At 41.2% G+C, this 12,577-nt stretch overlaps 1 protein-coding gene across 9 annotated transcripts in view; it reads right to left on the reverse strand.

Annotated features, from left to right (window-relative positions):
• Window positions 1-12,577, reverse strand: part of PALM2AKAP2 (PALM2 and AKAP2 fusion) — a 257,742-nt gene that overhangs the window by 107,052 nt on the left and 138,113 nt on the right. For all 9 annotated transcript variants that reach the window (XM_080573326.1, XM_080573327.1, XM_080573329.1 and 6 more), the window contains one exon: window positions 420-502. In XM_080573326.1, coding sequence (XP_080429452.1) covers window positions 420-502 — 83 coding nt within the window. The remainder of the gene's footprint in view (window positions 1-419; window positions 503-12,577) is intronic.

Raw genomic sequence — 12,577 nt, forward strand, 5'->3', positions numbered from 1 at the left:
AAAAACACAAGAGCTGAATGCAGTCATGCTGAGAATAACAAAGAAAAAAGAAATAGCCGCATCACACCTTTCCCACTAAAACCACTTGTTTCCACGTCACCCGACCACAGCAGGCTTCTAGGTAAGGCCAGCCTCTCTGTGCGTGCACTTCTCAGACATTTGCCCTCCCCATGTTGACGAGTTGCTTGTATGCAGGTTTCCAGGACACCAGGCTTTCAGATGCTATGGAAAAGACCCAGCAGCAGCAAAGGGAATGCAGTTTACACTGACGGGATCTGCTCTGTGAAGTGTCCCCACCACGACAATCTCCTTCAGTGGACGTGACCCATGCCACCAAGTGCCAGGTGTCATGAATGTTTTCTCTGAGCACAGCACAGATCCCTGTGCTTCCCACAAAGATGTAGTGAGAGGCGACTTACCCCTGCCCTTTCCTCAACTTCAGGGCTTTCACAGGAGCACAGTCCCTGCGGGTCACGCGGCGGCATGTCCATTCCTCTTCCACCTACAAAACCAAAGACATTTTATTTCCCATGGGACAACATGCACATCTGAGAGTCTGCTCTGTTTTGTGACCATTTCTACCAGCAGTGCTCTGTTACCAGCCTGCTCCCTGCTCCCTGAGGGGGTGGGTGGTAGGACAGCCCTGCCTGCCAGGTCTTGCCCTCACACTCCCAGGGAGCTCTGATGGACACCAGGTTAGTTGCTCTGCACTCACCTCTGTAGACATGCTCCAGATGTGCCTGTGCTCATCCCATCCCATCCCATCCCATCCCATCCCATCCCATCCCATCCCATCCCATCCCATCCCATCCCATGCTGTGGAGTAGACAGAGGATTTTCCAGCCTTTCTGTGTATCCAAAAGAAAGGAAAATTAAGAGTATCTAGGAGCTTAACTAAGGTCATCTAACTAGTGAACACCATTAGATTGGCAGCCAGGCAGTAGCCACCACTAATCAGATGGGGTTGCAGGCACAGCTTGCAGGCCATGGTGTGGGCAGCCTGTAAGTCCCATCTGGAAGAGGAACCTCTGCAATTTTATTTCTACATCAAGCTTAAGGCCTGAAGAGGAAGTTAGGAATATATCAATGTATGTGCTGATTTCACCTCCAGGGACAAGCTTGGTTAAGTAAAGGTAGCCACAGACTGCTGCTTAATTGCTTTTGGATTTTCCACAACAATGCCAGTAACTACAATAAGACATGGTGGATTAAGGTCAGGTCAAATAGCTTGATGTTCACTAAATTGTGAAATAAAATTACAGGGGCTACGGATTCTCCTCTGTACAGAGTAAGGATGTATAAGGATTTATATACATCATCCCTGGTAGCACTGTTGAATGAACACCTTCACGCTGAGCATATGTGAGCAATGTGCCTTGTGCTACCACAGCACTGTACGCACTTTCTAAATTTGAAATACTTCCCAAGTAATAACACAGTTTCAAATGGCTCTGCAGTCCTTGGTTAACACACAGATATTCCTGCCCTCTGCTGCTACTTCACACTGTAATTTTCAGCGTCTCTCTAAAAACCACTGGTGGTTTTGTATGCTCCTCGGTTGTGTTGTGATTACTTATGCAAAATAATCTTTGCATCAGTGCTGCCCTTTGCTTATCTGTTGCTCCAGCGATCAGCAGCACACACTGACACTGCTAGCCTGAGATATAGTTGTTATATGACCTATGGTTACACGGACACCCTGACCACACACCTGGTCTTCCTTTCTTTCTTTCATGGGCTTCTCTGTTTTTGGCAGCCACAGAGAGACATCTTTTCCTCTGGTGGAAGATCATCAAAAGTGTCAGTGCAACTTATGTACCAAAATACTGTAGGTGCCTTTAAATTATTTCAGCAGAGGTTCTTTGGACCTGAACCCTTCCCTTCCCACATGCTGATCTGTGGTGTCTATGTGGCTCACAGAGCCAACAGGTAGCCTCTAGCTGGGTTTGAAGACTAAATTTAAATGTGTGAAAGTGCATAATAATGAGACTGGGAGTTGGTTTTTTTTTTCTTGTTTTGATCTCAGCATTCTGGAGAACTCCACAAAGCCAGTGGTTCAATCCACTTCATCACAGCATTCATCCCTCCTTAGCATTCATCTCTGCTGTGATGACCCTGGAGCACTGCTGCTTTGGAAGTGGTACTGCAAGAAAGGTATCTACTTTTTTTTTTTCTTTTCTTTCTATTTCCCCCTTTTTTTTTTTTTTTCCCTGCTAACTGTTTATTTATTCATTTCCAGCTCACTTTGATAGCCTTGTTCCTGCTGTGCAGGCTGGGCTAATCTCAGGCCAAAAGGATCCTCCTTCCTATATGTCCATAGAGCATTTTAGCACAGTGGGACTCTGATTCGCTACTGATAGCTGTGTACTCCTGCTATACAAGTAGAGATGTAAAACCGAGTTGTGTGCCCTTTTTTAACACCTCACAAAAGAATCTCTTACTGTTAGCCCCCTGTATGTCCTTTTCTGAAGTATATTTGGAAATACTGAACCTTCAGCATTTTGTCCTTATGCATTATTGCAAATATCCTAAATGTCCTTATTGCTATGTTTTCATTAGCAAGTAGCTGTGCAGTAGGTGTATGGATCAGAGTATGGGGGCAGTGGGTGCTGCAGTCTTGATACATATACTGCAAATATTGCTGAGATTTAGTCTGATTCCCTGATTTAATGTCATACCAGATTTAGTCTGATTCCCTGGACTGAATGTTACCACAATCCCTGAAGGAGTAATGCTTGATTCGAATATTTGTGTTTCCACTAGAGTTTGGAGCGTAGTATTTCATGTGTCCCTGGAGAAGAGTTTCTGATTCAATTTCCTCTAAAAGCACTCTCTCCTGTGACTCAACACTATCATCACCCTGTGTGAATCACTTCCCTTTTGAACCAGTCATAAGTATGTTTGAGGAAGAGGGAAGAATTCACTGAAAAGCTTGCCGTTGTTCTCAGCCAAAATGCTAATGTAGATGCAGCCTATGCACACAAAATAAAGGACAGTCTGGTGATCAGGGTGCTAAATGGGTATATGTACTGTCTAATTTCACACCTGTGCCATAATCAACATTCTGCATAAGCCTTGGTAGGTGCTGTAATGGACTAATGGACTTAATTTTCCACTGATATGATCCACTGATATGGCAACACATGAAAGATTAAAATGAGAGCATTATGTCAGCGATACATGTATGTAACAAGAAGCAAAAAAGAGTAATGAAAGTCCAGGGTCTAGAAACTAACACACATAAGAAAATGATAGATTTCCCACAAATCTCACAAACTTCCAAATACTATAAGCCTCAGTAGACTTCACATCTACAGCCTGTATTTGGTGATAGACCACAGCGAGGACCTGTGTCTCGGTTTGCATGAAGAACAGAGCAATTTGTTAATCACCCCTTGATTAAAGAAAAATCCTAAGCATCCTTTGACATGTTGTAATGGCTGCACACAGTAGCTGTTCATGCTGCCATTAGCAGAGCTAAAGTTTTACATCTCTCATCGTCTGTACTGCAAAGATGGAGTAACTCAACCAGAACAGCTGCAGGGCAGCTCCATCAGCACTATTTGGGGCTCAATGGCTTTTCATCCATCTCTGTGCACACTAGCTCCAGTTCTGTGTAACGCTGTGCTGAGTTATTTGTTTCCTTTTATTTGCTGTTGATTTCAACTGTGAATAGGGTTTGATGGAGGACAGGAATTTAACAATGAAGAGGACTGTACAATAGGACAGCAATGAAGCTGAGCTAACAGTTCTTTTCCTTAAGAGACATACCCATGCCAACCTGATAGAGAAACCAAGGGGCAGCTACTGAGAAAGAATTTGGGCTGGGCCATCAGCTAACCCACATAAGCCAGGAAAGGAAGCAGCAGATATTGTCAAGACAACAGGATGATGTTTGAGTGTAAGAGACAGATGCCCATTCCCTGGTGATGGGGTTGGCCGTGGGAGTGAAGAATGTAGATGAAAAACAGAAGTATTTCTAAGAGATCTGGAAAACCACCGTGTTTCCATTGCTCCTAAGAAGCAAATGGAGACTGTATCAGTTGTTTTTTTTTTTTTTTTTTTTGAATTACAGTTCTTCATGGCCAGCCCTGAGACCGTGGGGGAAACACTCTCCCTTGGTTAGCTGAGTCCTGGGGCAGTACACTCAACTCAAGAGGGCTTGCTTGATTCTGCCTCAGTCTGTCAATATCTTTGGGTTTCTGCTCTACTCCATTAGGGTTTGGAGAAAGAAAAGAAACCTTAAAATGCAATTCAACTACTAAAGCATGTGAAATTGCTACAAGGGCACACAACCTCCTTAGAAAATATTTATGGATTGACAAATGTAAATAAATAAACAAATAAAGAAAAATAAAAAATCCTAAACCCAAACAACAAAAACAAAAACAGAAACCACAGATTGAGGTTCTTAATTTTGCTGTTTGTTTCAGCAGCTGGGATCTCTGTGCTATGCTTTCAGGGCATAGACTCCACTGCTGTGTCTTTAAGCTGGTAGGAGGCAGCCTCCAGCCCTGTCCCATACAACTGCTAACTTAGGGGCAGGCTGTATCCATCTGCAGCCTGGCATCCTACATCTTCCTGCAAAATAAACTAACCATCAGTTGGTGCAAGTTATGAAGGGATAGGTTGCAGCGTAAGAGCAGCTAATCAGGGAACTTATTTAAGAAGAGGATTTGTCTCCTCAAAGGAAAAGGTAGATAAAGCACTTATGAGTATTCACCAGGAAAACACCTGCAGTGACTGAATCATACTAAATCAAGCCTCCTTCATTTCATACATTATATTCATTTATACCTGCTATGAAAGGTTAGTGCGTAGTCAAATGTTCACTTGCAAAACAGCTGTAGCTGTCTAAGATGTATTATTCTCTTCAGGTTATTTGTGGGAGCAGAGCCAGATTATTTGTGGGAGCATGTTCAGTGTCTTTCAGTGCCAAGGAAAGTTGCACACATGCACAAAAAGGATATTTACTGCTCCTAGTTTGGACTTCACCTCCTAGAGCGTACTGCCATCTCAGCTCTACTGCAGTCTGCTGCTCACCAGATTGTGCCCTGCCCTTGCCAGACTGGAAGGAAACAGGCCAGCTCCAACCACATAAATCCCAGATCACCACTAAACTGGCCCATTTGGTCTTGAAGAGGTGAGGGGTGGGATTCATTAGAACAACTGTTTTCACTTTACTCAAACCACAGGGATTCCTGTTGTTTCTCTGTCTGTCTTCTTTCAGTTAGATTCAACTTGTCATTAAAAACTAAAACTAAATTATGTCCTCATGTTGCTATCTTGGCAATGTCCATCTAAGCCAGCAGACAGATGCCATGTTAAACTACTAAGTAGAGTTTGTCACCAGCTATTCCAGTGAATAACAAAAGGTCATTGAGAAAAAAAAATGGAGAGGGAAAGAAAAAAATCTCAGAGACCATCTAGGGAAAAAGATCTTTCAGCAGGAGTGCTGATGTTTATTTATAGAACCACAAAATATCTTGATGGCTTCACAGAGTTCTAGAATGGGAGAGGTCTCTTGTGAACATGAAGGCTAAGATATAATTCAAGTGGAAAAGAAAACTGCTCATTTATCTGTCTTTTGCAGTTAGTTTTCTTTAACATATGCTAAGTTTAAGAATCTCATCCTTGCTATATTTTGAAACAGTACTAAGTAAGCTTTCTTACCCTTTAGGGAAAGGAAACATAGTAAAGAAAATATGCCCTTGAAGGCTCATCTCTAAGTGTTAAGAAAATATTTTAGTCTCGGCTTCCATAGAATCTTCACTCTTAGCAGAATTATTATGGAGATTGCTGTTGGTGCCATTTCCCTCGTGATGTGACTGTGTCTCTGGTAGCAATTGTCTTAAGATCACTAGCTCATTTAATCTATTTTTCTGCATCTGATAGTGGCATTATTCACTGGGATGGATACACAGATTGTAGAGTTAATGGCATAATTTCTTTTGCTGATTTGCTTATTTTTCTTCCAGGGGATGCTTTTTTTTTTTTCTTTCCTTTTTTTTTTTTTTTTCTTTTTCTCTCTTCTCACCCCCAGCTTTTATTGTCTGATGTATTTTGGACTTACATACAAATAAATATGGCAAAAACCTCCCTGCTAAGGTTAATGTGAGGAAAGTCACACCTCTTTATGTACCATTAGAAAGTAGCCTTGCCTGGTGTCATTCCTCAGAGGGTGCTGGCTGGGTCATTACCACACCAGGAGCACTGTGCTGCATCTTTACAAAGAATGGATATCAGAGACTCGGCAGCCAAAGCTTATATGCACGCTTTAGTTGCAGGTGTATTATGGTGTCATTTTGGGAATCCCCAAAACAGGTTTGTGTTGGTAGTTGCAGGTGGAGTAGCCAAGATCTCCACCAGTAGGATGTATCAGATCCCTTCCAGTCTTTCAGGAGTGGTTTGAACTAGCCCAGGCTAGCAATATTCCAGAGTGGCTAAGTATACATCAGTTGTATGGGAAGTCATGACAGCTATAGTTTAAGCCATTTGCTATGAGATCATGCAACACCTTACGTTAACTTTGTTCCTTATTTGTTTTAACCAGGAATTTCTGTGTACCAACATCATTTCTTGTGACCAACAGTAACAAACCCATTGCTAACATGAACTGACTGAACTAATGTGTGTTTATATTGTGCATGTATTTATTACAGTTTTCTTTACAGTGTGCAAAACTCTTGCAACAGTTAGAAGCAGTCACATAAAAGAGCTGCCAGTGTACTAGAGAGTTCACCATTTCTTCTACAAAGCAAGCATAAAGCCCTCACAGCCATAATCTACATTTTTTTTTTCAATGAAACCTTAAGTATAGACCAGACCTAGGGTTAAAGCTATTCTAGGAGAATAAGATTGCAGTGTTGTTTAGAAAATTGCTCCCAATCTCAGCATTCTTGTTCACGGTGAACAGCTTATGATGAAATTGAGAGAGAAACACTGAAGCTTTTAGAAGAAAAAAGGACTGCAGGAAATATGCTAGAACTCTGACATGAATTGGGAGGCAGAAAGAAGGAAAGATTGGTAATTTGGTTTCTCCTACTCATAATAATTTGCCTTGGAGTACATTCTCTCATTTGGGAATGCCAGGTAAAAAGGGTGATGTCCTATCATTAAGAGAGCAGATATCCTCCTAGCTTTGTCTGGTATTAGTTTTTGCATGTGGAGGCTGTGCAGCAAAACAATGAATTCATTGCCTTGCACAAGGGTTCAAAAATAGCAGGGAGCTCCATGAATGCTATAAAGGGAAGTACAAGTGACTCATGCAAATTCTTTTTAATCATGACATCTTAAGCTCAATTGCAGAGAGAAACTGGATCCAAGAGAACTTCTAGCGCTATTGATGCAATGTAGGCAGCAAGAGCAAATGAATTGGAAAGATAATCTGCTACTGATAACCATGCTAAGCTACTGGGAGAAAGAAAAGCCATCAGTTACACAAACACTGCTGGAAGTGCAGGTCTGTAGTGCAGTGAGGGAGACAAATTGCTTGTAGTGCTCATTTCACTGCTTCTGCCTAAGGGTTTTCTTGCCTCTGAGAAATGCACATGTGCAAATATCACAAAGATGAACTTCTAACCCTCTCAGCAGAGCCAACAGAGAGAAATACAAGATCTGTGTTCAATGTGTTTAGCTGCAAAATGTGCCAATTTATCAGCTGTCTCTGTTGCTCTAATCTGGCTGCCCATGCTGAAGTGATGAGGCGTATCTTCACAGCACCTTTGATACCTGGAGCCACATGTACCAACAATCAGGAGTGCTACATGCATATCCAGAAAATGCCATGGATGCTTCCACTACTGTCAAAAGGGGGTTGTATCCAGTCAAACATATTTCCCTCTCTAATGACTTCTAGGAGCAGATGAGACATTTCCTTGCAATAGAAAATACCCCTGGAAAAAGTGGCAATGCATTTGTAGTGCAGCTGGTGGGGGTGGGAGGAAAGTGATCCCCTTTTTTAAATAAACTGTATCTTTAGATGACTTCTCCATTTATGCTTTTCTTGTCCTCTTTTTGCAAAGCAACCTGTGTGGCTCAACAGTGTAAATCTTTACATGTGTCAGGTTGCATTACTTTGGAGGAGGAGGGACAGTCATACTCTGCTGACATTTGGCTACAGGTAATAGAGTGTGTATAAGAGAACTTACCAGCGTCAATATTCCTCTCACACCTCATGATCTCCTTCCGTGTGACATTCTGGATCTGGTTTGTATTTGAAGGTCTGACAAAAGTGGCAGGTTCACTGAAGGTGTATTAGAAATGATTGGACTACACACACACTGACTGAACAAATTTCTGACATACACCCTAGTGGATTTAGGAATAATCGGATATAGCTTATTCTGAAAAGCTTCCTTCCACTCTGCTAAAAAAGCCATGGTGCAAGATTTTTTGCAGATAACATGGGAGTTAAAGAAATAAAACAAGGTGGTTTGCAGCAAAAACCCTTGAAGGAGTACTTCAGATGTTCACAAGGCAATAGCCAGACCCCCGAGAAAACCGAGGGTGGGCTCATCTGCCTGACTTGATAGCAGTTAAGGGTCAAACTGCAGGGAGGTAGACCTAGCCCAAACTATCTGGATTGTCCTAATATTTGACCTCCAGTTTTTCAAACTTTTGAGTTAAGATTCTACTGTCAGTTGCTTTGAAGAAACGTGCAACTTTTCTGTCAGACAACTTTGTATGAACCCTTCATTGCAAAGTTAAAACTGCCAGTTTTGCTGGAGAGCAGATGGATTAATTAATGCCTTGTTATTGTTGTCTTCTGTTTTGGTAAAAAGTGATGTGTAAGGTATGAAGGAACACTTCTCAACCCTGTATTTATGCTATATATATGCTAGTGAGAATCATGCAAATTCTGCAAAAGTGGATTCATATCTTGCTCTTCCATAGACACATGCATGGGAGATGAGAGGTGCAGGTGGACTGCTGTTATCATGGCACGAGCCATGTCAGTGCTGGGAAGACATGCAATCCAGCAGAGTGGAAGCAGAGTTGATCCTGCCAGGCTAGATATTTGGCTAAACTGAGACTGAGAATAGATCTCTTATTGTCTGTGAGCAGAGATCCAGAATGCTGAACGGGGTTTGTACCTTTATAGTCAAGTTAAAACCACTGCTTTGTGCGAGGCTAACATAATCTGATTTTTAACAAAAGGATATCAGAAATAAGATCCAGATGTTTAAGGACAAAGACACCTGTCTTCACCTAAACTTAGTTGTGCTGCATGGTAATCAGTTTCAGTCGTTTCAGAGGGAGTACTTATAGAGTAAGTTATGGCTCAATTAGAGAAAATGCATCAGGCTCTGGTCACTGCGGATGTTTGGAAATTTTAGAAAATGACATATAATTAGGAAAAATTATAGCGTTTGCTTTCAAAGTACTATTTGTTTTCCCAAAAAAGCAAATCACCAAGCAAACATAATATCCAGATATGGTATATCCTCCTCAGTTACTCAAATATCACCTCCCCAGAATTAAAATAGGTAGTGAAATGTTTCATTTTCCAGCCACAAAATTCAAAAGAGGCATAATTTGCAGGTCAAAACCCCTGTGATGTTTCTTATCCAAGCAATATGCTTGAAAGAGTTCAATAAGGAATTGCTTGACTCTCTAATAGAGGAAAAGATAAAGTGCTTTGAAAGCAAAATAAAATAAAATATGACACTGGTATCATGATATTGGGTTATATTTTACACCTAAATGCTTAATATTTAAGGAAAGATCACAGTCAGCATTCAATGTTGAGTGATGCCACATCAATCACCTTCCAACCAATACTTAGAGCATTATGAGACAAGCTGTGTTTCATGAATACTTTTTGAGTCCTCCTGCACAGAGATGGTCTAACTGGATGTAGTTTTCCAGGCTGTCCCACACTTCAGGATTTCATGTAAAGAAAGCATCCTGAAACCTGGATTCTGCCTGGCAGCCCCACCAAACTTCAGTAGCAATAAACATGACTGGATAAAAAAAAAAAAGGTGTTTTCAATCTGTACTTCTGAAATGGACACAGGCCAAGGATCTCTCATTCCCATTTCAGAGCCTGAGCCCTGGGTCCAGCTGGAGGAGTGCTGAGGCTCACGTAAACAGAACTAACCTCCCTTGAAAACGTAGCTCTTGTACTGTACACCCATCTCACTCCACCTGACATATTTCCTTTGTTCCCTCCATTCCCCCTTTGAGAAAGAAGCACAAGCAGTGAGGAGTTTTGATAGAGTTAAATGTCCTCCCAAGAGAATTAGCTATCCTGTTGAGAAAAAGCAATGCAGAGCCTGTGCCAGACTATCGATAAACATTTTTCACAGCTTTCATCTTGACAATAAGCCCATAATGCCAGTGGAATAGAGCATGAAAAGAGCATAAAGTTACATCAGGGCTTGAATTAACTTTCATATTACATGTAACTCAAATACTTATTGCTTCTGTGCCAGAGTTATTACTTACTTTTATAAGATTTTAAACTGTAACATTTTAAAGAGGCAGCTTGTTCTGTACGGAGATTCCAGCTCTGAACACAACCAAAGACCGGGAAATTTCAAAAGGTTTAAGACTAAGACCCCAAATGTCAGGCTGCGCATTCAATCCTTTCCTGTCTGTAAAACTAGGGTTGAAATGTAGCAAGCTGAACTTGTTGTGATTTTTCTTATATTTCCAAATTCAGCAAGTATTAGAAAGCCTTTGTTTGAAAGAATCACTGTGCTTCTAGGTCAAGTCCTGCCTGGAATGTGAAATTGTGGAGACATAATGAAAAGATGAGAGTTTTTTTTTTTTTTTTTCTTTACATGACAACCAAATGACCTGATCTTTGGCAGCTCTCAATTTGTGAGTTCAGTCTGAGTTTAAATTAAGTTTATGGTTGCTTCTCCCCTTATTCAGGCCATGAAATTCTCTGCACAAACTGCACCACATAACAGATAAAAATAACTATAATGCTTTATTTATTGAATGACGCAGGTATGTTGTTTGGATTTTCCACATTCTCTTTCTAAGAACAGTGAGTGATCTCCCAGCTCAGTTAAAGACTGTACCTAAGAACACAGTGAATGCCCTGCTGGACTAGAGTGACAGTAAAAGAACTGGCATACGGCGAATAACTGAGCCTGACCTAGAGTACCCACAGTCTCTAGATTAGGGATGTCATCGGGCACATTTCTGCCTTGTCCCTTTAATGTATTTTCTGGATTTGTTGTTTCTTGCCTTGTCTAACTTAGAGAGATTTACTTTGACTGATTTATTTATTTATTCTGCTGTATAACACCATCCTCAGCTACATGGTAGGTGAGCTGCTGTGGTTAGCAGTACCAGTTCAGGAACCTCTAAGGAGGCCAGACAATAGATTTTTTGTGCTGTTGTAAGTCACGATTTCCTAAGCAGCTTAGTAACATGTCTGAATGTCCGAGATATAGTTGCAAAGGGGCTGAATGCTCAGGAATATCAAACTTTCATAATCTAAATTTCAGGCCACCTTAAAAGAAGCTCACTTGGCATCCAAAAGCACAGGCAGTCAAAGTAGTCATAACTTTCAGGAATTTTAGCCTCTAGCAATGTTTGTTGCTGAGAAAGGATCAGCAGAATAGGTTCACGTTCACTGCAGATGCCCTATTTAATAAGGAATTAGGTTAGCAAAGAAAGACAGATGGCAAGAGCAGACAAGACAGTTTGGGACCCAAGGCCTAATGCAGCTCTGACATCGCTAAGCTGAATGGCCATTGAAGTCAATGAGATGTTCACATCTTTGTATCAGCACTCAATTTACTTCCCTATATTTAGCAGAAAGAGGTGAATAGTTGAATTCAGATAGAAAAAAAAAGTTTGGAAAACAGTGATGGTCATATGAAGTTTTCAGTGTTACCCTAAAGCCTACTCTTAAAAAACTAATAGGCTTTATGAGCAGAGATATTTCATGCACCAAGCACAATGCAAATACCATTGAAAGACAGCGCCTGGCCTAAGGCTTTTTACGTACATAATGGAAATAAACAGATGGAAACACAAGCACAGGCTTGTTCAGTGCAACTCAAGTGGAATAGGACTATGAATCCCTCTTCCCTGAATCTGAGCTTAGTTCTGTTTTTTGGATTTCTATGAGAATTGCTGTTGGGTGCCCAGTTCTGCTTAGAATTATAATGGGAAACATATTCATCATCAAATAAACATTTGGGGAGGGAGCACGGCAGGGTAGCATTTCCCTGTTTCTGTGTTTCCCTTCCCTCTTGATGCCTTCAGCTATGGGGAAGCTGTGAAACAGAGCGGGGAGACTAAAGAAGTACCAAACAGTCCCTCTTCATCTTCACTTGGGAGCCCTTTTCTTTCCTTTTTAGTGGATCAGTATTTGCCAAGTGGTTCCTGATTTGTAATTTGTTATTTTATTGTGTCTATAAAATGAAAAAGTAGGCCATATCCTGAAAAAATGGGATATTACTCTGTATTGGCGGCTGTGTAAAGACATCTCTGGCTACTGTGGATTAAGACATACTGATTGCCCTGTCTCCCTCTGTCAGTGTGCTCCTGCTAGAAGTCAGTGACTTGGGTAATCTTCTCTGGAAAACTGTATAAGTTGAGAATGAGTTAC

The sequence above is a fragment of the Anser brachyrhynchus genome (genome assembly GCF_964034855.1).
Source record: "Anser brachyrhynchus genome assembly, chromosome: Z".
Classification (NCBI taxonomy): Eukaryota; Metazoa; Chordata; class Aves; order Anseriformes; family Anatidae; genus Anser; species Anser brachyrhynchus.